The 26,801-nt window shown below is 33.4% G+C and overlaps 2 protein-coding genes and 2 pseudogenes across 2 annotated transcripts; 1 reads left to right on the forward strand and 3 right to left on the reverse strand.

Annotated features, from left to right (window-relative positions):
- The first annotated feature begins 3,319 nt into the window (after positions 1 to 3,319).
- LOC110605425 overlaps positions 3,320 to 26,801 on the forward strand; it is a 73,527-nt pseudogene continuing 50,045 nt past the window's right edge.
- Positions 5,417 to 7,478, reverse strand: LOC110605423 (purple acid phosphatase 3). Its single transcript, XM_043952449.1, has 7 exons — positions 7,287 to 7,478; positions 6,701 to 6,857; positions 6,488 to 6,595; positions 6,208 to 6,332; positions 5,869 to 5,997; positions 5,710 to 5,777; positions 5,417 to 5,630 (listed from the first exon to the last, which is right to left on the reverse strand). The coding sequence occupies exons 1-7, from the start codon at positions 7,476 to 7,478 to the stop codon at positions 5,417 to 5,419; spliced, it is 993 nt and encodes a 330-aa protein (XP_043808384.1).
- On the reverse strand, positions 11,805 to 13,791 carry LOC110605422 (purple acid phosphatase 3). Its single transcript, XM_021744013.2, has 7 exons — positions 13,600 to 13,791; positions 13,079 to 13,235; positions 12,866 to 12,973; positions 12,591 to 12,715; positions 12,257 to 12,385; positions 12,098 to 12,165; positions 11,805 to 12,018 (listed from the first exon to the last, which is right to left on the reverse strand). The coding sequence occupies exons 1-7, from the start codon at positions 13,789 to 13,791 to the stop codon at positions 11,805 to 11,807; spliced, it is 993 nt and encodes a 330-aa protein (XP_021599705.1).
- On the reverse strand, positions 20,443 to 21,297 carry LOC110604935 (annotated as a pseudogene).

The following is a 26,801-nucleotide window of genomic DNA, read 5'->3' on the forward strand; positions in this document are numbered from 1 at the left end:
GGTGACAAGTCCATCGTGATGTGAATTGTTTGTGTTGTGACGCATTTCATACGAGCATATGTTTATTAAACTGTTTTTATGTTCTGCTCACTAGGCTATTGTAGCTTATCCCTTTCCCCTAATCCCAGGTTTGCAGGGTCAAAGATAGCTCGGAAAGTCGGCATAGTAGCTGGTATAGACAAATGTAATAGTATAGTTGTGGACATGTATTGTTTAATGGATTAGAATTGTGCTTTGCCCTAGTTTTTATCTTTGTAATCCCTGTTAACATGATTCTTATGTAAAAGTTTTAATTATGAGTTATGTTTGAACTAAGCTTGAGGCATGTGATGTTGACCATACTAGAGCATTTAATGAGGGCTCTAGTATGGGTTTTATGTTTTCAGTTTTGATACATGCACAGGTCGAGCCATGGTTCATGAAATGTTTAAGTTTTTGTGATAATGTATGATCATGTATGGGATTTTAACAGGTACACAGGATGTATAGTAGAATTGCTACGGGCTTCGGTGACCTTAAGTCCATATGAACTCTAGTGTCGGTAGCGGTCCGGTTTTCGGGTCGTTACAGGTTTCTTCTGAAATCAATTGTGAAACAGCTTAATCAAGAGTAGGCAATGGAATCATATGCAAAAGAGAAGCCCAACTAGATTCAAATTTATCTTTTAAAGCCATAAAAATTTGGATCAATCTATCTTCATTTCTATATTTTTAAAATTTTTGTGCATCAACGGGATTCTCCTAAACAGGTTCTGAAAGAGTAATTTGATCCCAAATAGATCTCATATGAGCATAAAAAATGTGGATTGATTGTCCACGATCTTAGTTCATTTAATACAAAGTACTGTGAAGATGATAGCAGAAAGCAAGATCATTAGTTACATATTGGTGTTTAAGCATGTCCCAGATTTCCTTAGCCATTGTATAATATCCGAACTCTTCATAGATGGAAGGAACAATAATGTTGCGAAACTAGGTGATGATATGATTTGGTGATTTCTGTAGTCCCAATCTTCTAGTCTCTTGATATGCTTGGTATCATTTTTATTTGTTTTAACAGGGACAGTGACATCACTGATGACTATTTTCTAGAGCTTTCTGCCTTTCAAGAAACCGGTCTATCGCTTAAGACTAACTGACATAATTACTATCATTTAAAACAATATCAAACTGTTATGTCAGATCGAATTTCAGAGAAAACCATTGTTAATGAGACATAAAAAGGCATTGAAGTGGCTAACTGAAAGAAAAGTTAGAGCGTAGTTGTGACACTATGATAATAGAAAAAGAGAAAGGAAAAAAGAGAGAAAGAATTGTTATATATTGTTCTTAGATATAGACAAATATATATATCAGTATAAAATAACTAAAGAGGAAGATAAATACAAGACTGATTTCAACCTAAAATTGCACTATTATCAAGCTAATGACATAGGGATTTTAGACTTTCAATACATGCTATGATTACGATAACAAATTGCATGGTATGGAATATATATATTTAATAATTTTTAAAAAAGTGATAAATATATCATTTTTATTTAGTACTCGTTCGCTTCAACTTATTTTTTTATAAAAAAGTATTAATTAAAATAATTAATATAAAAATAATCATATCATAATGTCTAATTAAATCAATTATATTTTATTTTAAACTCTTATTGTTCTATAAATTTATTTATTTAAATTCAATTATTAAAATTAAAATTTTATAATTTTAAACTATTAATTAAAATTTATTTGAGGAGAAAAGTTGAGAGAAAAGAGAAAGAAAAAAGAAGAAGCTATCGGCAAGAAACATGCGATGGGTGTATGAATTGTTTCCTTTTCCCTGTTGTTTGATCCCTCAATCCCAATTTTCCTCATTGAGAGTGTGGCTGGACTGGATTTTTTGGTTTTTCACTTTACTATTTCTTTTGATGTGGTGTAGATTTGAGAGCTTTTTACTGCGAAGAAGATAATATGTTGAACCTGTACAGGGGTGCTCTGATTGGCTTTTATGAAGGATTCTAATTTAAACGACATTAATATTTCGGTATCACACTACTATGTCTGACGACCATTGCTTCCATATATCGTAAATAGACTGAGCTCTATTACATCCTCTTTTCTATGCTGTATGAATGCTCGATCATTGAACTTAAAGACCTGATGTGCATTTTGCTTGTATTGCATATTGATTTGCTTTTGCTTTTCTTATTGATTTGCTTTTGCTTTTCTTGTTGTCATTAATGGTGTACGTCTCTTCCTGCTTATAGTCCGATGATTGGTATTTGTGTTCGACTTCTGAAATAATGTGTTGGTAAGTTTGGTGCGTATGATTGGTATTTGGTTTCGACTTCTGAAATAGTGTGTTGGTAAGTTTGGTGAGGATGAGGTTGAGTCGGTGCATGGAGGCTAATGATGTGTTTGTTTATTTTTTTTTTGTTTTTTTAGTTTGATTTAATTGTTTTAGTTCCATTTATTTTTTATTATTTGGATTAGTCTAATGTGTTTAGGTGGTTAGATTTATTTCTGTTTTTTATGGATTGAACCTTTAATTTTAATTTTTTAACCCATTACAGCACTATGGGTAATGAAAAATATTTAAACACAGATAGTTGAGATTTGACAAAACTCATATAATAGTTATACATTAAATTTTATTCATTAAATTTTTAATAATAAATTAGTTTCTAAATTTAATTTTCATCTAATAAAATTATCATTCCATTAATAAAAATTACTAATAAAATTGTCATTTTATTAATAAAAAATATAAATTACTGTTGATTAATCATTGATTAAAAGTTTTATATTTTTTAATGGTTAAAATATTTCTCTACTTAATTAATATTTTATTTTTTAATAAATTTCTTTCATTATTTTAATAATAAAAATTAAAAAATTATTATTTTAATATTTAAATATCAGTAAATTTATAGATTTTATCCATTATTTATTTTTTATTATTATTATAAATAATTTTAATTTTTAAAATATAAAATTAATAATCTATAAATATAAAATTTTTTATACTTATAAAAATTAATTTAAACAGACTCCATAAGTATAAAAATCAATTTTTAATTTTAATTAAATATAAAAATTTATATACTTGTACAATTAGACGGACTCCTAATAATAAAATTAATTTCTATAATTTTTATATTTTCAGAATATAGAAATTAGCTTTTAAGAAAATTAAAATTATTAATTATTAATTTTTATACTTATAAAATATTAATTTATATTATAAAAATTAAAATTATTTACAATAATATTTGTTACTAAAAATTTATTGAAGGATTAGTGTTTTAGTTTTATTAACATCTGGAGTCCCGGCTTTATTTATTTATTTTCCTTTGAAGACAGAACTCACCCAAGTGAAGTTAACCAGTAGATTGAGAAATAAAAATTATGGAAGACGCGAAGCACCCTCGTCTCATCCTCCATGAATTCCTTTCCCTCGATGAATGCAAGGAATTGGAATTCATTCATAAGAGTAGCAGTACTGTGGCTATCGTCACAACGTCTTCTCCACCACTCTCTCTCATCTCATCGCTACGAATTGTCCCCACTTTATCATCCCTTTCGTTCCCATCCGAGGTTATTTTTCTTTCCTTTTGTTTTCCTGGTCTGTTAGTCTTCATACCTTGGTCTCTTGTTTTTTTTTTTTGACTCTTTTCGTTTCGATGACAGAGAGGTTGAAAGAGAAGGTGGAGGAGTTCTTTGGCTGTTAGTATGAGCTATTCGTGGAATTCACTGGTTTGATTAGGTTGGTTTTGTATTTCTTTTTCCCTTTACTCTAATTCTACTACTCCAGCTCCAATGGATCACAGATTTTTTTTTTCCCTGGAATTCGTACTTGGATAGATTTTGATAATTTTCAGTGTAATTGGGAAACTGGGTTTTTGCTTTAGGATTTTTCTAAGACAACAATTGTTGCAATCTTGCTTGATCATAAATCTTCACCTTGCTTATTTGATCCTGAGTCCCGACGATATGCTGCCTTCTGATTCTGAATCAGCTGGACTAAAGGAGCCAGCATTGGATGGCACAGTGATGATAATAGGCTCTATCTGAAACAACGGGACTTCACGGTAAGTGATCATATTTATTTCTTTGCTTTTGTGAGTTTATCCGTTGCTCCATCATTACGCTATTTTTCTTTCTTTTTTTTTTCTCCCTTCCGTATTTTGTATTCCTTGATTCGTTTAATGTCTCTTACATTGCTATCTTCTTTGCATTACGTTATTTAATTCTGCTAAGAGTTTTTCATGCTTCTCTCTTGGCGAAAAGGCAGTCTGTTACTTGAATACTTATGCAAAGGATTTCAAAGTTTTCCTTCTTGAAAACCTTTTCTGGAATGTTTACTCCTACTGAGGAAAATGTGCATATTCTTCTAAATCTGATCCGCATTTTTTTTCTATATGTACTTAACCGTTAGTACATGCAAACTGGGACCCAGACTAGCCAAAAGGTCAAACTTGCTTTAAAATGGTAACTTTGAATTTTATCCACTGATATCTGAAATTTTTTGCCATTCTAATTGATAGTACAATTCTATTGTTGGAAAGCCTCGGAGTTGCTTATATCGGACCAGGAAAGTTGCAAGGTAATACAATTATCACAATCACAAAGGGAGAAAATTATTGCCTTGAAGTCCTTCGTTTTGATGGATCATCAGCTGGTGGAATTGGTGTTCAGCTGTGTTGACAGCAACCAGAAATGTGAACGTTCCTTTGATTGGGCAAACTTTTCTGCTGCCATTATTGCATGGGAAGATTATTTACATAAATTACACAAAGAGTTACTATTGAGCTTACCATATTGGAGAACAGACGGAATTATATACATTGTTCCATTTGAAGGTTCTTGACAAGGGATTTCAAGTTGTTTATAACATTAGTCACTTGAGCTGCAGCATTGGCCGGTTTTGTTGTTTGGCAATTTCCTTCCCCTTGCACTTCTACGTTTTCTTAATGTATGCATTTCTGCTCTAAGTTGGATTTTCTAATACAATTCAAACAGCATAAGATCAAATTAGTTATGTTGATTTTTTGTGGAATTCGTAAAATGAGTGAAATTGCTCTACATGTTGATTGAAACTCAAAGCAATCCAATGATTGGATCTCTCCTTGTGCTGTGAAAAGGAATGCGTGCAAATCATATGACAGTTCATCATCTGGAAAGATGCAGTGTTTCAGCAGAAAGAGAAAGGTAAAATCATCAAAGTTTTTTAAATAAAACTAATTGTAACTACCAATATGAATTTTTACATTTGTACATCAGTATGGAAGCCTACAAAGCATAATTCACCTATGTTTTTTGAAGATCATTACAAATTCTCATTTTTATTTGCATCTGCCCTGCATTTTTTTTTATTTATAATAGTGATGGTATAATCCTATTAGCAATTATCAATTCTTGCATCTTTATGCAGCTGCGTGACTCTCTTTGGATATGCTCCATTGGTGCAAAACACTGCCAAAGGCATCATAGAATGCAAAAGTGGCCATGGAGTCGGTCATTTGCACTGACATAAATCCTTGGCCATCATAATATAACTTCAATTCCTCTCGATCCCACTTCCTTATATCACCCCTCCAGGCCTTTGAGCCGCCTCCACTTGTTATGAATTGAATGTTGCTGCATTGGGAAACAATTGATTTAGTGTTTTGCATGAACTTTTTTAACGTTGTTTCTTGTGGAAATCTATAGGTTGTACCTGTGACGGCTGCTGATATGCTGGATACAGTGATCATGCCCATTTATGTAAGCATCAACATTATGTTCCTGGGAAAATAATTGAGAAAAAAATGGCAACTTCAAGGTTCATGAATATTCTTTTGGTAATTACTGGCTGATTCATATATTTTTAAATTACCTGCAGAATTGGAACAAGCTGCTGTAGAAGCTCTACTGTGATTCCATGGTGTCCTGCACTTAAGATGGCATGGTGACCAACAACAAGTTTCCATTTTGCATTGGAGCTGCTCAGTGCTGCATCCACATCCTATTACAGAGGTGAAATCAAATCCATCATTACCTTTCCCAGTTGTGCTTTGAGTTATTTGTTTTATTTACCGTTTAATTTTTTAGAATAGCTTTTAAATTTTTGTTTGAAATAAATAAATATAAGAATTCATTTCAACTTTTTCATTATGTCAAATATGGATGTATTAATATATTTCATAAAATATGCATGTGAATTTTGAAGCATTACCTTCAACAGATTTGCAAGGTAAGTCTCCCTAGGAGAAATACCTTTCCAGTCATAGTTGTGTTCTGGGTTTGTGAAGTAGTCATTCACAAATGGCGATGTGTCCACAAAGAAAATTTCAACAATTTCTACAGAAATAAGTCAAAAAAAAAAAATTAAAATATTAATATCAATTATGCCCTGAACAAATCTCAAGCAGTTTGTTTCTTCAGGATTTAAATTTTTAGAAAAGAAATTAAAAATTAGGACTTTCATTTCTTCTTCTTCTTATTTTTTTGTTTACCTGCATTGACTATAAACGACCGCATGCAAAGCCATCTGCTATCCTTTTGTGTGAGGATTGGATTCAACTGTGCTTCAACATCACCTCTGTAATCATGGTTACCCAAAACTGCAGAAAAGAAAATAAGGAAAAAATTAATTAGATTAATGGGTTCATATTTCTCAAAGCATTGAATAATATAACAATTGTATTAAATTTGGAGAATTAACATACCACTGTACCATTGCTTTTGCAAGCTTGGGGCTGTGTAGATATTAGTAAAAGACTCATAAAAATTTGGATCATCAATTCCTTTCAAGCCATCTTCATAAAAATTATCTCCAGTAGAGATCACAAAATCTATGTCTAGTTCCTCTCCAATTACTCCCATCTGAAATTCATTTTACCAAATATAAATATATACATTTATCAAAAATGATGATTAATGTCATGTGAAATTCTTTAGAATTCAGGGTTCCTAAAAAAAAACAAAACAAAAATAAATAGAGAAACTTATATACCCAATTCTTCTACGTTACCCAATATTGAAGAGAATTGTTGCACTCTCAGGGTCATGAAATAGATAATTTCAAAAGGGTGAAGAAGAAAAAGCTTATATAATTCATATCGTTATGGAAGGAACTTTCTTTTTATAATATACTAAAAAATAAAAAAATATATATTTGTAGAAATAATTTTGATAAACTATAAAGTCAAAATTGAAATTTATCCTTAAAAACTTGTATATATGGATGTAAAAGCAGGAGAGTAGAGAATTCATATATGGATGTAAATGAGAAAAAGAAAAACGAGAGAGGACCTGTGAAGCAACTTCAGATTGGTTGAAAAGTCCTCTTCTTCCCCAATCTCCAATCACCAAGAAGCTAAGAGAACCATCAGATTTCAATGGCTGCTGGAAACGTTGAAGCTCAGCCAATGAAGAAGAAAAGCAGAAACAGATGATGAAGGCTGCAAAAATAAGAGAAAGCATGGTGGGTTTTGTGAAGGCCATAGTTGAATTGTGAGATGAAATTGTGAAAAAGTGGATTCTCCAAGCAGAAAATTTAAGGGAAAAATGAGAGTTATCTTTGGCGATTTGGAAGTTGGCCATGCAAATACAATAACCCTTTATAGCTTCGTGGTGGAGGTTGGGTTGCCGTAACTTGTGAGGACATGAAATCAAAGTTGTTTCAAATTCTTTTCATCTTAGCATAGCTAACTATAAACAAATAAAGGATGATTATTAAATACCATTTTAAAAGCTAGCCAATAATAAATTAGTAAATTGCTCATTAACACTTTTACAAATTAATTTTTTAAGTTGTATTTGTTGTAATTTAAAGTTGTAGCTATTTATATATCTTTTTAATTTAACCCTTAATTTTCCTTTAATTTTGAAAATCATAATCACATTAAATTTCACATTCAAAAAAAGTTTTGTTGTCAATTATAAAAATATCTCAACAATCTTAATTTTTTGTGTCATAAAAATTTATTTATAATTATTTTATCCCTATGTAATCAATTTTTTAGTTATTATTATATGAAAATATTTCATTATCCAAAGCATTAATTAATTAAAAAATATATTATGTATTTTTATTGATTGTTCAATGGCTCATTAAGATTAGTTTTATTAAATGTTAGTTTCACATTGCAGGAATATGTTTTAGTCTCTTATGTTGATATCTTCATATTATATTTTTCGTTTATTGTCTTTAAATTACATATTGAATGTATTGGTAAATTTACTAAAAATGTATGGTATGGACTATGGACCCTATTAAGTTTTTTTTTTTAATTATTTAAAAGTAATAAAACATATAATGTATAAAAAAATAATAAATGTACTACTATTATTATGTGGTAAAAGTACAGTTTATAAATTTTTATTAATTATAGCAATTATAGATTGTTCTAAAATTTGGCACTCTCTGCCTTTGATTTAGGGAAAAGTATTATGTAGTATATAGAAAGATTTTATTGTAGCTATTAATAATAGTGGGTTCCATATAATTTTCACTATCATCAATACTAATTATTTTCATTAGTGCTACCTGAACTTAGGGGTTATAACATAATTTTAATTAATAATAATTTGTAACAAAAAAAATCTGAACTTCAATTGAGGTAACGATAAGCTATCTATGGACTGATTGGTAATGATTGAGCTCTAGAAAAATGAGCGCGGCCTTTGCATTCACATTGTAAATATATATATTTTTTCCAGCATAGAGCACTACTAACCATACTAGTGCTAACTATGTAAGACTATTAACCCAATTAAAATTGTTTTCAATTATTCCTAAGCCCTAAACTTGTTCATTTTAGAATACCCAAATCTTCCTCTGCATCTCTCCCTCCTCAGATGTCTTAAGCCTGAAGTAGAATTGATCAAATATGCCATTTGTTGTCGAAGAGTTGAAGGTGTGAGATGCAGGTTGTGATTAAAACTTCTTTGACAGATAGAAATCAGATAGACCATTCGCTTCTCTGTCTTCTAGTTCGTCTATATCTTTCACAATCAACAAAACCAATCTAAAGCTTGTTCTAAGTTTTCTAACATTCAAAATTCATTCTAAATCTCATTTTAAGTTTTCTCTAAATTTCTCTACCAAATCCCATCTCTCATTCAACAATTGAATATCAGAATTCATTTCATTTATAGACACTAATCTTCGCTTAATCTTGGGGCAAAAGAAAGAGAAACGGAACAGTCAAGGATAAAATAAAATGGACTGTAGGATTAAAATATTTAACCAAATTGGTGTTCTTTCATTTGCTGAGGGTCCTAGCCGGCAAAAGTAAATATTATGCCACCAAATAATGTCATACCAATTTTTCGGAGCTAAACCAATCAGCTAATGTATATTTTATTGTTATTGAAATTAAAGTTCAGACATTTTTCTGTCACAAATTAATTATTATGTACTACTATATTACAACTCCTTAATTTAGACAGTATCAGTGAAAATCACCCAATTAATAGTCAAAATTTAACTATTTTATAGATAACGATTATAATAAAATTTCTCCTAATTCAGCATTAATTAATCTGTCCTTGAATAATTGATAATTAATTAAAAAAAAGTGTGTATAATAAAATATTTTCAAACGTAGATCAAAATGGAAGTAAAGGATAGCTTAGCTAAATTAAATATTTTATAGGTGAAAAGTCTAAATTTATATATTTATAACTTAATTAATGATATAAATTTGGAAAAATAACTATTTAGCCCCTCAGATTTAGTGAAATTTACTAGTTAGTTCATTGATTTAAAAAAACTCATTAAAACATTTCTGAGATATTAAAAAATCTACTAATCAGTTATTTGTTAACTTTAGACATTAAGTGTTATACTATTTAGTCCCTATAATATGAACAAAATTGATTAGTTGGTCTCTTAGTTTTATAAAAACTAAACTAATAGCCTTTCTTTTTAGACTTTTCTGAATACTTAATGGCTAAAATTAATGGATAGACTAATTAGTAGATTTTCTAATACCTCATATATGTTTTAATGTGTTTGTCAAAACCAAAGGGACTAACTAGTGAGTTTCACTAAACCTAAGGTACTAATAGTCATTCTCCCTATAAGTTTTAACTTTTAAATCTATCGTGGGTCATATGGAAGTGTTTAGTTTGGTTACGCATGCAAATAACTAATTGTTGCAATTTGCAATAACAAAAGCTAAATTAGGGGAAAATTAAATACTAAAAAATTAAATAACTAATCTAATATAAGCTCGATCTCATTATATGACAAAGGAAATATTTTACAATAAATAAATATTTGCCAGCAATAACTTAAATAATATTTTTTTTCTAATTTTTCCTTCTCATAAAATACAAAGACTACAAGTCTACAAGATAACATTATCCCTTCCTCAATCTTAATCCAAGCTCCCATCAGTTTCTTCTTCTTCTTCTTCACCTTGTTCTTGCTTGAAGCAAAATAACTTGCTTAAATGGTAGTAGAGTGAAGCTCTTTGTTCTTGCTCCATTTGTGCAAAATATAGCCAGAAACATCATAGAACACAATTCTACTTGAGTTTGTGTAATCTCCATAGACATGAAACCTTGACCATCATGAAAAACTGCATTTCCTTCGGATTCCACCAATCTACATCTCCTGTCCAAGCTTTCGAGCTGCCTCCGCTCATCAAAAATTGAAGCAAACTGCAATACATGCACCCACATGCGTACACACATATAAATAAATCTTCTTTGCGAAGTTTTCCTTCTTGAAAACCTTTTCTGAAATGTTTACTCCACTACTGAGGAAAATGTGCATATTCCTCTAAATCTAATCTGCTTTTTTTTTTTCTTTTTCTACATGTACTTAACCGTTAGTAAATGCAAATTGGGACCCAGACCAGCCAAAAGGTCAAAATTTCTTTAAAATGGTAACTTCGAATTTTATCCACTGATATCTGAATTTTTTTGCCATTCTAATAGATAGTACAATTCTATTGTTGGAAAGCCTCGGAGATGCTTATTTCTCACCAGGAAAGTTGCAAGGTAATACAATTATCGCAATCACAAAGGGAGAAAATTATTGCCTTGAAGTCTTTCGTTTGAGGGATCATCAGCTGGTGGAATTGGTGTTCAGCTGTGATGACAACAACCAGAAATGTGAACTTTCCTTTGATTGGGCAAAATTTTCTGCTGCCATTATTGCATGGGAAGATTATTTACATAAATTACACAGAGTTACAATTGAGCTTACCATATTGGAGAACGGAGGGAATTATATACATTGTTCCATTTGAAGGTTCTTGACAAGGGATTTCAAGTTGTTTATAACAGTAGTCACTTGAGCTGCAACATTGGCCGGTTTTGTTGTTCGGCAATTTCCTTCCCCTTGCACTTTTACGTTTTCTTAATGTATGTATTTCTACTCTAAGTTCGATTTTCTAATACGATTCAAACAGCATAAGATCAAATTATTTATGTTGATTTTTTGTGGAATCTGTAAAATGAGTAAAATTGCTCTACATGTTGATTGAAACTCAAAGCAATCCAATGATTGGATCTCTCCTTGTGCTCTGAAAAGGAATGCGTGGAAATCACGACAGTTCATCCTCTGGAAAGATGCAGTGTTTCAGCAGAAAGAAAAAGGTAATCATCAAAGTTTTTTAAATAAAACTAACTGTAACTACCAATATGAATTTTTACATTTGTACATCAGTACGGAAGCCTATAAAGCGTAGTTCACCTATGTTTTTTGAAGATCATTACAAATTCTCTCTTTTATTTGCATCTGCCCTGCATTTTTTTTTTCTATTTATAATAGTGATGGTATAATCCTATTAGGTATTATCGATTCTTGCATCTTTATGCAGCTGAGTGACTCTCTTTGGATATGCTCCATTGGTGCAAAACACTGCCAAAGGCATCATAGAATGCAAAAGCGGCCGTGGAGTCGGTCATTTGCACTGACATAAATCCTTGGCCATCATAATATAACTTCAATTCCTCTGGATCCCACTTCCTTATATCACCCCTCCAGGCCTTTGAGCCGCCTCCACTTGTTATGAATTGAATGTTGCTGCATTGAGAAACAATTGATTTAATGTTTTGCATAAACCTTTTTAATGTTGTTTCTTGTGGAAATCTATAGGTTGTACCTGTGACTGCTGCTGATATGTTGGATACAGTGATCATGCCCGTTTATGTAAGCATCAACATTATGTTCCTGGGAAAATAATTGAGAAAAAAATTGCAACTTCAAGGTTCATGAATATTCTTTTGGTAATTACTGGCTGATTCATTTATTTTTAAATTACCTGTAGAATTGGAACAAGCTGCTGAAGAAGCTCTACTGTGATTCCATGATGTCCTGCACTTAAGATGGCATGGTGACCAACAAGAAGTTTCCATTTTGCAGTGGAGCTGCTCAGTGCTGCATCCACATCCTATTACAGAGGTGAAATCAAATCCATCATTACCTTTCCCCGTTGTGGATTGAATTATTTGTTTTATTTACCCTTTAAATTTTGAGAATAGCTTTTAAATTTCTTTTTGGAATAAATAAATATAAGAATTCATTTCAACTTTTGCATCAAATGTGGATTTATTAGTAAATTTCATAAAATATGCATGGGAATTTTGAAGCATTACCTTCAACAGATTTGCAAGGTAAGTCTCCCTAGGAGAAATACCTTTCCAGTCATAGTTGTGTTCTGGGTTTGTGAAGTAGTCATTCACAAATGGCGATGTGTCCACAAAGAAAATTTCAACAATTTCTACAGAAATAAGACAAAAAAAAAAAAAATTAAAATATTAATATCAATTATGCCCTGAACAAATCTCAAGCAGTTTGTTGCTTCAGGATTTAAATTTTTAGAAAAAAAAAAAAAATTAGGACTTTTATTTCTTCTTATTTTTTTGTTTACCTGCATTGACTATAAATGACCTCATGCAAAGCCATCTGCTATCCTTTTGTGTGAGGATTGGATTCAACTGTGCTTCAACATCACCTCTGTAATCATGGTTACCCAAAACTGCAGAAAAGAAAATAATGAAAATATTAATTAAATTAATGGATTCATATTTCTCAAAGCATTGAATAATATAATAATTGTATTAAATTTGGAGAATTAACATACCACTGTACCATTGCTTTTGCAAGCTTGGGGCTGTGTAGATATTAGTAAAAGACTCATAAAAATTTGGATCGTCAATTCCTGTCAAGCCATCTTCATAAAAATTATCTCCAGTAGATATCACAAAATCTATGTCCAGTTCCTCTCCAATTACTCCCATCTGAAAATCATTTTACCAAATATAAATATATACATTTATCAAAAATGATTATTGATATCATGTGAATTTCTTCAGAATTTTTTAAAAAAATTAAATAGAGAAACTTATGAACCCAATTCTTCTACGTTACTCAATATTGAAGAGAAGTGTTGCTTCAAGAGATAGATAATTTCTTTATAAATTTTTTTCTCTTTTAGCACATCTAAACATATTTTTTTTTACATATTCATTATTCATTTCATTATAAAATTTTTTATTCTCAAAGAAAAGAAGAGAATGGTGCAGGAAGAAAAATTAATACGAGACTAAAGCAGGAGAAAATTCATCTATGGATGTAAAAGAAGAAAAAGAAAAACAAGAGTACCTGTAAAGCAACTTCAGATTGGTTGTAAAGTCCTCTTCTTCCCCAATCTCCAATCACCAGGAAGCTAAGGGAACCATCAGATTTCAATGGCTGCTGGAAACTTTGAAGCTCAGCCAGTGAAGAAAAAGAGCAGAAACAGATGATGAATGCTGCAAAAATAAGAGGAAGCATGGTGGGTTCTGTAAAGGCCATGGTTGGATTGTGAGTTGAAATTGTGAAAGAAGGGATTCTCCAAGCAGAAAATTTAAAGGGGAAGACGAGAGTTATTTTTGGCGATCAAGTTCGATAGTTGGCCATGCAAAGTTATTATATTTAGTATTTGAAACCTGCATCGCATATTTTTTTATATACTTGTAATTTAACTTGTTTTTTAAAAAAATTGTTAATTTTTTATAAATAATATTAATATGTTATAATATATAGAATAAGATGCATATTTTTTTAATAGCCCTGTGAGTAGAATTCAATGAGAGGAAACATTTACTTCTTAATATTAGTATTATATTGCTGCTACTAAATATATATCTAACATTTTCTAAATTATTGGACAAGAAAAAGATTCAACTAAAAACTAGACAAAATAAAAAACTTGCCTTGAATGTATGAAGTTCATAAATTTCAACTTATATTAAATAATAAATTTGAAATAATGAAATATTTTGTTTTGTTTTAATTGATATGGAAGAGGATATTAAGAATAAAAATCTAAAAAAGACTAAGGAATTATTGATTATCAAAAAGGATAAAAAAGAAACATACAAAATATTATGAGTTCACGAAATTTAGTGCGTGGAACTTCAATTTATGATAATATTTAAATATTTACCTGAAATAGTGAGTTTCTGATGAAATGCACATATGGCATGTTCTACGTGGCTAAAAGAAGTGAAAAAAATTTCTTTATCACGTCCAGGATTATTAACCTCAGCAGGACATAGTTTTTTAACCCTTTTGCAATCCCTTCAATTTTGTTTATGATGGTACTTGCCGAAAATTTGGAGGTGACTATAGACCATGTCCTCACCGTCATTGGCTCCCTCTTTCGCTGGCTCCCTCTTTCGCTGTCGTTGCAGTTGCAGTTGCATCTGCTTTTACCAACCAGTCGTCGTCTGCCACTTCATCGTCGTCGTCTTCATTCCTGATAGAGGACCTGGCTATGAGATTCACGAGGGATTGTAGTGGTGGCACATAGAAAACTGCAGTTGCACTTGGTCTTTCTTGCTCCCACCCTTGCGAAAGTCTGGGCAGGTTGTACCAAAGTTGTGATACCTGCAAAGATCTTGGCGGCGAGCCTTCTCCCTAGGATGAGCGCATGGACATTCCGTCCAGCCATGTGACCTTCCACATGCGCAATATCTCACCTTGAACTCATACATGCAACAATGATCACAAGAGAAGCATCCACAGGTGAGTTCAAGTCATCGCTCAATGAGTTTTACTCGTTTAGTGGAGCGCCGTTAAGGAATCAAGGAAAGGAAAACTGGTATTTCCATAGTTGCTGAATGGGGAGAGTAGGGATGACGTCGACTCGTTGAAAAATGGGTGCCAATGAGGGATTTGGATGATCAGATTGGAATGGAGAAACTCTGACGTGGCAAAGGAATTTTTTTCCTCTTTTTTTGTAACGACCCGAAAATCGGACCGCTACCGGCGCTAGGATCCAGGTCGACTTAAGGCCGCCGGGACCCGTAGCAAGCCTAACATACATCCTGATAAACTGATTAATCCCATACATGATCGACAATTTACATAAAAATTAAAACTTTTCTTTCATTCATCTTCTCATGTACCAACCTCAACCTGTGCATGCACTGAACATAAACATAACTATAAACATTGATCCCTCTGTGGGATCTCATCAATGCCCCAATGGGCGATATACATGTGTTGAGTTGGCTAACATCTTTATCATAAAACATCTAAGATCATGCATCAAAAGGGATTACAATAAACTATGGTCAAGCACACTTCTAAACCTCAGTATCGTTATACATAACATAACTATTCAACTTTACATTATCTTACAATTTATCATGTCCACTTTCTAATTATTACAAACATAAGACTTTACTCTTCTTGACTTCTTTGTCTAGCCCGTACCTGCAATCCTGGGGGATTAGGGAAAAGGGGTGAGCTACAAGAGCCCAGTGAGCAGAGTAATAGAAAACAACATTTAAAATCTCATGCCATCATGTAATGCAACACATCACAACAAATCACATCTCGGATGGTATTGTCACCAATAGTCCTCTACATTCCAAAGTGCCGGGACGTAGAATGGGTACAACCGGTCTTTCTCTTAACATAACATATCATAACATACCAATGTGCCAGGGACGTAGAATGGGTACAACCTGGACTTCCATACCGTATCATGCCGTAACATCATCATACCATATGAGGACTAAAGGATCATCCAATAACCAATCCACATCAACATCATAAATGCAATGCAACATATTCGTGATTTCTAATGCAAACATCCTAATTCATCACATGGCATTCATGATGCATGAACATGCTCAACTGTATAATTCATTTGCTTGAAAACATAAAGGTTTATTCTACTCACCTCTGGCTGAAGCTCTACTAACTCAGAAGCAGCTGAACTCACTGTTGGGGTCCTCGGTTCCTCGGGTCCGAACCTACACAGGTGGACTCAAATGAGGGGCCAAACAACTAGAACATAACTCTAAAAACATCCCCCAAAACCCCCTAAAACACCTCAAAACATCCATGCAAAACATGCAAAGAAAGGCTGGACAGGGCACTTTCGGCGGCAGGTTCGGCGGCCGAAAGTCCCTCCAGAGCCGAAAGTCAGGCAGGTTCGGCGGCACCTTCGGCGGCCGAAACTCCCAGACAGAGGCGAAACTCATGCATGTTCGGCGGCACTTTCGGCGGCCGAAACTCCCAGACAGAGGCGAAAGTCCTCTTTCGGGGGCAAGCTTCGGCAGCCGAATGCTGCCTCCACAAGAGGGTTCGGCGGCCGAAAGTCCTTTCGGCTGCCGAACCTGGTTTCTCCCAAAGGGCAGAAACTTGGTTCAAACATGCACAAATGCCTCCTAACTCATACCATCATGCATATAGCTCAACCAAATCATGCATACAAACTCCTAGGGGTCTCAAACTACCTAAAACCCCAACTACAACACATCAAACATACATCCACAAGCCACATTGTTCAAAACTCATCAAAAACCCATAAACTCAACCTAAGCTTACTCATGCATTCTACCCCATAGATCTTGCATAAAACTTACTTAAATCATGAAATGAGCTTAAGATCGGCTCTTACCTCTTGAAGATCGAGAGAGAGACGACCTAAACTCGGAGATGGGAGAGATTTGGGTTCTTGAACCTCAAAGCTCCAAAACTTGCTCAAAACTTGAAAATCTTCAAAACAAGATGAAAACTTGTGAAAATCATGAAAGATTTGAAGGAAAGAACTCAAGGATGGTGAGGAACGGCGGAAGGGCTCACCTTGGCCGAAAATGGGGAGAAAGCTCGCCCATTTCGGCTAAGGGGCTCTTTTATAGTGGCTGGCCAGGCCACATTCGGGAGCCGAACGTGCCCCCGCAAGCATGCCATGTTCGGCGGCCGAACTTGAGGTTCGGCGGCCGAACCTGGGCTTCCCTCACTTATACCTTCGGGGGCCTAAGGCTCACCCGAAATGCATGCATGTTCGGCGGCCGAACATGAGCTTTCCTCCAAGGTTGTTTTATTCAAAAACTCATTTCCTCTTTACTTTAAATCGCCTAAAACATTAAAACATTTCATGAAAACATGGTTTTACCCTTCTAGAGGTCTCCGACATCCGAGATTCCACCGGACGGTAGGAATTCCGATACCGGAGTCTAGCCGGGTATTACATTTTTAGTCATCTAGGATATGCCATATGTGTGTTTTATTAGAAAATCCACCAGAAACTCACCCGAGTGACTATTTTATGTAAGTATTTAAACTTTGATGATTTTTCTAAAATAAACTGAAGTTGAATGACTGTAATTAAACTATGATTTAAGTTGAGTGACCATAAATGAAAATTACCCCATAATATACCTATGAAGTAATTATGAGAATTACATTTAGGAAAATTAGATATTTACACTTTGTAACATTATATTAATTTTTATAATTATTATATTTCTCAATATTACTAATATTTGTGATCATTGCATTTCTTAATACTTAAAAGAAAATAAAATATTTTATATAAAAAAATAAAAATATTTGTGAGTTATATAATTGTGATAGCACAGAAAAAGAAAGAATTGTTGTATATTATTCTTAGGTACAAATAAATATGTATGCCATCATAAAATAAATAAAGAGGAAGATAAATACAAGACTGATTTCAGCTTAAAATTATGTTGTTATCAAGCTAATGACATAGAGATTTTATGCCTTCAATACATGCAATGGTTACATTAACATCCCCTCTTAAACTCAAGAGGGTAAAGTAGGCACCATCTTGAGTTTGGAAAGCAAAGTGTGAAAACGTCCAGGAAAATGAGATTTAGTGAATAGACCAGTCGATTGATCAATAGAAGATATGTAATGAAGTTAAACTATGCCATTACGGATGTGTTGTTGAATGAAATGACAATCTATTTCAATATATTTTGTGCATTCATGAATATTTTGTGCATTCATGAAACACATCATTATGAGCAATTTGGATAGCACTTTGATTATCACAATAAAGATTTGTAGCTACAGAGTAATCAATACCCAAATCAAAAAGTAACCATCGCAACCAAATGAGTACTGTAACGACCCGAAATTGGATCGCTACCGGCGCTAGGATCCAGATCGACTTAAGGTCGCCGGGACCCGTAGCAAGCCTAACATACAACCTGCTATACCTGATAAATCTCATACATGATCATACATTTACATAAAAATTTTAAACTTTTTCATTCACCAAGCTTGATTTGTGCATGCATCATAACCAAAACATAAACTCCACACAAGAGCCCTCATCAAATGCTCTAGTGGGACATCATATCATATATCAAGCTTGGTCTAGCATTTCTTAACATTAAAACATTACACATAGATCATGTATCAAAAGGGATTAACCACAAACTCTAGGGTCAAGCACAATACTAATCCTCGATACAAATTTATATAATATCTTACAATACATTACATTACATTATCTTTCATGTCCACAACTAACTATTACATACACAATACTTTTACTCTTGATGACTTCCTTGCCTATCCCGGACCTACAAACCTCGGGGTTAAGGGAAAGGGGTGAGCTACTAGAGCCCAGTGAGCAGAATAGTAAAACAATATATTAAATCATATGCTTTCATGGAATGCATCACATCACAAATAATTCACATCAAGGATGGACTTGTCACCAATAGTCCTCTACACATTCCAATGGTGCCAGGGGCGTAGAATGGGCCTCACTGGTCTTTCTCTTACTCTGTGCCAGGGGTGTAGAATGGGCCTCACTAGACTTCTATACCATATCATCATCATCATACCATATCGAGGACTAATGGGTCATCCAACATCCATCCACATCAACATCAAAATATGCAATGCAACATATTCGTGAATTCTAATGCAAACAACCTAGTATATATCATGGCATTCGTGATGCATGAACATGCTTGAAATTTATTTGCTTTGAAACATAAAGATCCATTCTACTTACCTCAGGCTGACTCTGACAAACTCTGAAGCAGCTACCTCACTGCTGGGGTCCTCGGTTCCTCGGGTCTGAACCTATACAGGTGGACTAAAATGAGGGACCAAACATACGCAACCATGACTCTAAACATCTCCCCAAAAACCCCCTAAAACACCACAAAACATTCATAGAAAGCATGCAAGGGAAGGCTGGACAGGGCACTTTCGGCAGCAGGTTCTGCGGCCGAAAGTCCCTCCAGAGCCGAAACTCAGCCACTTTCGGCGGCAGGTTCGGCAGCCGAAAGTGGTTCCAGAGCCGAAACTCACCAACCTTCGGGGGCAAGTTCGGCGGCCGAAACTCCCTTTCAGAGCCGAAAGTCCAAACTTTCGGGAGCAGGGTTCGGCAGCCAGAACTGCCTCCCCAGGCAGGTTCGGCGGCCGAACATGGTTTCGGTTGCCGAACTTGAGTTCTTCCAGAATGGCAGAACTCAGCCTCTCATGCACAAACAGCTTCCCAAATCCTCCAAACTCAAACCAAACCATACAAAAATATGCAAAAACACATCCTCAAGCATTTAGGGGTCTAAAACTAACCTATACCCCAACCATAAACCCTAATATTCACAACTAACCTAATCATGCATTAAAACTCTCTAAAACCCCTCAAAACTTACTTAAAGTATCAAAGAAGGGTAGGATCCCCACTTACCTCTTGAAAAACGAGAGGGGAGGCGATCCAAACTTGGAGATGGAAGAAATCAAGCTCCGGGGTCTCCAAGCTTCCAACTTTGATCTTTAGCTCAAAAATCTTCAAAACCAAGTTAAAACTCATTAAAACTTGAAGGATTTGAGGAGAAAACACAAGATCGACAAAAAGGGTGGCGGAGACTCACCTTGCCCAAAAATAGAGAGAAAAACTCGCCCATTTTCGGACAGGGGGCCTTTTATAGGTGGCTGGCCAAACCACCTTCAGAAGCCAAAAGTGCCTCCACAACTCCATGTTCGGCGGCCGAACATGAGGTTCGGCGGCCGAACCTGGGTTTCTCCTCTAAAACATTTTCTTTCAAAACTCAATTTCTTCTTCATTAAAACCATAAAAACATGTTAAAACATTTTAGAAAAATATATTTTACCCTTCTAGAGGTTTTCGACATCTGAGATTCCACCGGAAAATAGGAATTCCGATGCCGGGGTCTAGCCGGGTATTACAAGTACATCAGTGGCATAAGCTAAAGCATGATTTTCTGCTTAAGTACTTGAACGAGAAACTATTGTTTATTTCTTACTTCGCCAAGAAATCAAAGAATCACCTAGAAAGAAACAAAAGCCAGTAGTAGATCATCAATCGGTAGAATCACTTGCCCAGTCAGCATCAACATAGGCTCGTAGATACAAGGAAGGCTGATTTGAGAAATGTAAGCCATGAAAGAGAGTACCCTCGACATAACGAAGGATGTGAAGGACAGATGCATAGTGAGTTGAACGAAGGGCTGACATAAACTGACTTACTACATGAACAACATGTGCAATGTCAAGGCGAGTAAAAGTGAGATAAACAAGACTTCCAACTAATTGCCTGTACAGAGAAGCGTCAGACAGAAGAGTGCCATTCGTGGGAGCAAGACGCATATTCGACTCTAGAGTAGGAGATGTGATTTTGCTATCGGTTAAACCAGCCTTAGAAATGAGTTCGGATGCATATTTAGCTTGGGAGAGATAAGTACCATTGGAAGAATGAGTAACCTCAAGACCCAAAAAATAACTCAACAATCCTAAATCCTTCATTTCAAAAGATTGACAAAGATGGTGCTTAAGTGCAGTGATTCCATTCGCATCATTAACAATGATGATCATATCATCAAAATAAAGTAATAATAGAATAATACCTTTATCGGATTTTCGAAGGAATAGAGCAGAACAATAAGAACTTTGATGAAAACCATGTTGAATAACAGTATTGTTGAACTTAGAAAACCAAGCACGGGGAGCTTGATTAAGACCGTACAAGGCTTTTCAAAGATGACAAACTTTAATTTGGTGGATGATCATAGTGGATGAGCATAACCTGGTGGAGGTTACATATATACTTCTTTAGAAAGTTCTCCATTAAGAAAAGCATTTTTGATATCCATCTGAGACAGGGACCATTATTTAGCAGCAGCGATAGCAATTAAGCTGGGCACTGATGTAAGGTGAGCAACTGGAGCAAATGTCTCCTCATAATTAATGTCGTATTCTTGAGTATACCCCTTAGCAACAAGACGTGCTTTGTGACGTTCAATTGTACCATCGGAACGAGTCTTGATCTTGTAAATCCAACCAAGGATTTTCCTGCAGGCAAATCAACTAAATCCCAAGTGCTATTTTTTTTTTCAATGCGTGTAATTCTTCAGTCATGGCTTTTTGCCATAAAGGATTAGTACAAGCCTTGTGGTAGGTACGAGGTTCATAAAGGGAGCTAACAGTTGAAAAATAATGGTAGTCATGTTGATAAGTAGGAGTTTCCCTTACCCGAGTGGAACAACGAAGAGGACTGGTGGAAGGAGGGGGAGCCTCATCCATAACATATATATTGGGAGAGGATGTAATAGGAGGTGCTTGATTGAGCTCAACTGAAGAGGTACCTATTGCAAAATTACGGAGATCATATGGAAACAACTCAATGGAAGGGTCAGTAAAGAAAGGAGTAATTGAAAAGGAAGACATAGTTGAAAACTTACGATGTTCCAAAAGACAACATGACGAGAAATTCGAAGACTTTGAGAGATGGGATCCCAACATCGATAACCCTTTTGTTCTATGGAATATCCAAGAAAATAACACAGGCAGGATCGAGGTTGTAATTTGTTATATTCATGTGGTTGTAAATGCACAAAGCAAGCACAACCAAAAACTTTGAGAAGACTATAATTGGGGGAGGTTTCAAATAATCATTCATAGGGAGACTGCTTACCAATAGTAGGTGATGGAATGCGATTGATGATATGAACAGTTGTGAGAGTAACTTCTCCTAAAAAACATTCGGGACATAAAGAAGAAAAGAGAATGGTACGAATGGTTTTTAGAATGTGCCAATATTTCCTTTCAGCTCTACCATTTTGCTAAGATGTGCCTGGACAAGAGTGTTGTAAAATGGTGCCTTGCTTTTTGAGAAATTTAAAATGATTTTGCTCTTTGTATTCCATTGCATTATCAGTTCGAAGATTTTTAATAGGACAAGAAAATTGCATTTAAAACATTTGAGCAAAACTAAAATAAATGGCAGGTAACTCAAAGCGACTATGCATGAGATAGATCCAAGTAAATTGAGAGTAATCATTGATAGAAATAACAAAATATTGACAGCTACTAAAGGTATGAACAGGAGCAGGGCCTCAAGTGTCCGAATGAATTAAATCAAAAGGTTAGGTAGAAATTGACTCACTAAGAGAGATGGTTGTTTAGCAAGTTGACATGAATGATAATAAATAATATCATGTTTTACATTTCCTAGATATCTTGTGGAAACAAAAAACTATAAATGACCAAGGGAGATATGACCTAACCGTGAATGCTAAAGAGTCAACAGAGATGGATAAGAAACTAAAGTAGCGGTGGTGGAGCAAGCATACATTTTTAGAGTATTGATCTCAAATAAACGGCCAACTTTACACCATGTCCCAATGGTCTGATTTGTTTGAGGATCCTGAATAACACAACCAGAAGAAGAAAAGCGAACCTCATAACCCATATCACATAGTTGACCAACAGATAAAAGATTGAGACTAAGTTTTGGAACAAGATATGTGTTAGAGAGAGATAAAGAAGGAGTATAGACATGACCAACATGTGTGATAAACATTTGAGAACCATCAGCAATATGTATGTTAGATAAAGAAGAGGTGGATTGTTTTGAGACGAATAAATCAGGATTGGTGGTCATATGATTGAAGCAAATAGTGTCAAAAAACTAAAAATTCTAAAAATTTGTACCTATGGTAACAAACATGGCAGGTGAGAAAGGATTACCAGTCACGACAGATCGGTGTTGGAGAAAGTCTTGAAGATCTTGCATTGAAAAAGATGGTGAATGAGAGTTGAAGGTAATTATGTCTGTACTGTCATCTGGAGTGACTGAAGCAGCAGTGCATGAATTTTGGTGTGATTTAGATTGATCAATCCCAAAAGATCTTTTACGAGCCAACTTGCGACAATCAAAGATGTGATGTCTAGGCTTCTTGCAATAGCAACACCCTATAGGACTATTTTTGGAGAAGGAGCAACAACAACAATAATGTCAGAAGAAGTGTTACTAACAGCCATAACCATATCAGTCCGTTAAATGTGTAGAGAGCCAAGACAGGTTTCTTCTAAAATCAATTGTGAAACAGCTTGATCAAGAGTAGGCAATGGAATCATATGCAGAAGAGAAGCCCAACTGGATTCAAATTTATCTTTTAAAGCCATCAAAAATTGGATCAATTTGTCTTCATTTCTGTATTTTTAAAATTTTTGTGCATCAACGGGATTCTCCTAAACAGGTTCTGAAAGAGTAATTTGATCCCAAATAGATCTCATATGAGCACAAAAAACGTGGATTGATTGTCCACGATCTTGGTTTATTTGATGCAAAGTATTGCGAAAATGATAGCAGAAAGCAAGATCATTAGTTACATATTGGTGTTTAAGCATGTCTCAGATTTCCTTAGCCGTTGCAAAATATCCGAACTCTTCACAGATGGAAGGAACAACAATGTTGCGAAACCAGGTGATGATTTGGTGATTTATGCAGTCCCAGTCTTCTAGTCTCTCGATATACTTGGTGTCATTTTTATCTGTTTTAACAGGGGCAGTGACATCACCGATGACTATTTTCCAGAGCTTTCTGCCTTTCAAGAAACTGGTCATCGTTACTATCATTTAAAACAATATCAAACTGTTATGTCAGATCAAATTTCAAAGAAAACCATTGTTAATGAGACAGAAAGAAGGATTGAAGTGGCTAACAAAAAGAAAAGTTAGAGCGTAGTTCTGACACCATGATAATTAAAAATGAGAAAGAAAAAAAAGAGAAAAAATTGTTATATATTGTTCTTAGATAGTGATAAATATATATATTAGCATAAAATAACTAAAAATTAAGATAAATACAAGACTGATTTTAGCCAAAAATTACACTGTTATCAGGCTAATGACACATAGATTTTAGGTCTTTAATACATGTTATGATGATGTTAACAAATTCCATGATATGGTATATATATACATATAAAATAATAATATTTTTTAAAAAAGTAATAAATATGTCATTTTTATTCAGTACTCATTCACTTCAACTTATTTTTTATAAAAAAGTATTAATTAAAATAATTAATATAAAAATAATCATATCATAATGTCTAATTAAATCAATTGTATTTTATTTTAAACTCTTATTGTTCTATAAATTTATTTATCTAAATTCAATTATTAAAATTAAAATTTTATAATTTTAAATTATTAATTAAAATTTATTTAAAGAGAAAAGGAGAGAGAAAAGAGAAAAAAAAAAAAAGAAGAAACCATCGACAAGAAACATGTAATGGGTGTGTAAATTATTTTCCTTTTTCCTATTGTTTGACCCCTCGTCCCTAATTTCTCTCGTCGAGAGTGTGGCTGGACTGAATTTTTTGTTTTTTTCGCTTTGTTGTTTCTTTTAATATGGTGTAGATTTGAGAGTTTTCTGCTGCGAGAGAGATAATATATTAAACATATAGTTTAAAGGGGTGCTCCGATTGACTTCTATGAAAGATTCTGATTTAAATGATATTAGTATCTCAGTATCACACCACTACATCTGATGATCATTACTTTCATATATCGTAGATAGACTGATCTCCTCTCTTTTATGTTGTATGAATGATCGATCCTTAGCTTGAAGGCCTGATGTGTATTTGCCTGTGTTGCATATTGGTTTGCTTTTACTTTTCTTGCCGTCATCGATGACCTAGTCTCTTTCTGCTTATGGTTGGATGATCAATATTTGTGCTCCACTTTTGAAATAGTGTGTTGGTGAGTGTGGTGTTCATAGGGTTGAGTCTGTGCATGGAGACTAATGTCGTGTTTGTTCATTTTCTTAATTCTTTTTCAATTTAATTTAATTATTTTAAATTGATTTATTTTTTATTATTTGGATTAGATTATTGTATTTAGGGATTTAGGCTTATTTCTACTTTTGATGGATTGAACCTTTAATTTTAATTTTTTAACTCTTTATAGCACGATGAACAATGAAAAATATTTAAACTCTAATAGTTGAGATATGATAAAACTCACAAAATAGTTAATTATTAAATTTTTCATAACAAATTAGTTCATAAATTTAATTTTTCTCTAATAAAATCATCATTCCAATAATAAAATTTACTAATAAAAAGAATAAATTACTGTTATTAATAAAAAGTATAAATTACTGTTAATTAATTATTGACTAAAAGTTTTATATTTTTTAATGTTTAAATTATTTCTCTACTTGATTAATATTTTATTTCTTAATAAATTTCTTTCATTATTTTAATAATAAAAATTTAAAATTATTATTTTAATTCTTAAATATCAGTGAATTTATAGATTTTATACATTATTTATTTTATTATTATTATAAATAATTTTAATTTTAAAAATATAAAATTAATATTCTATAAATATAAAAATTTTCATACTTATAAAAATTAATTTAAACAGACTCCATAAGTATAAAAATCAATTTTTAATTTTAATTAAATATAAAAATTGTTATACTTGTACAATTAGACGGACTCCTAATAATAAAATTATTTTTTAATTCTATAATTTTTATATTTGCAGAATATAGAAATTAGCTTTTAAGAAAATTAAAATTATTAATTATTAATTTTTATACTTATAAAATATTAATTTTATATTTCAAAAATTAAAATTATTTACAAAAATATTTGTTATTAAAAATTTATTGAAGGATTAGTGTTTGAGTTTTATTAACATCTGGAGTCCCGGCTTTATTTATTTATTTTCCTTTGAAGACAGAACTCACCCAAGTGAAGTTAACCAGTAGATTGAGAAATAAAAATTATGGAAGACGCGAAGCACCCTCGTCTCATCCTCCATGAATTCCTTTCCCTCGATGAATGCAAGGAATTGGAATTCATTCATAAGAGTAGCAGTACTGTGGGCTATCGTCCCAACGTCTTCTCCACCACTTCCTTTCATCTCATCGCTACGAATTGTCTCCACTTTATCATCCCTTTCGTTCCCATCCGAGGTTATTTTTCTTTCCTTTTGTTTTCCTGGTCTGTTAGTTTCCTTCATACCTTGGTCTCCTGTTTTTTTTTTTGACTGTTTTCGTTTCGATGACAGAGAAAGTAGAGGAGTTCTTTGGCTGTTAGTATGAGCTATTCGTGGAATTCACTGGTATGATTAGGTTGGTTTTGTGTTTCTTTTTCTCTTTACTCTAATTCTACTAATCCAGCTGCAATGGATCACAGATTTGGTTTTTTTTTTTGTCTGGAATTCGTACTTGGATAGATTTTGATAATTTTCAGCGTAATTGGGAAACT

This window comes from Manihot esculenta, chromosome 17 (assembly GCF_001659605.2).
Source record: "Manihot esculenta cultivar AM560-2 chromosome 17, M.esculenta_v8, whole genome shotgun sequence".
Lineage (NCBI taxonomy): Eukaryota > Viridiplantae > Streptophyta > Magnoliopsida > Malpighiales > Euphorbiaceae > Manihot > Manihot esculenta.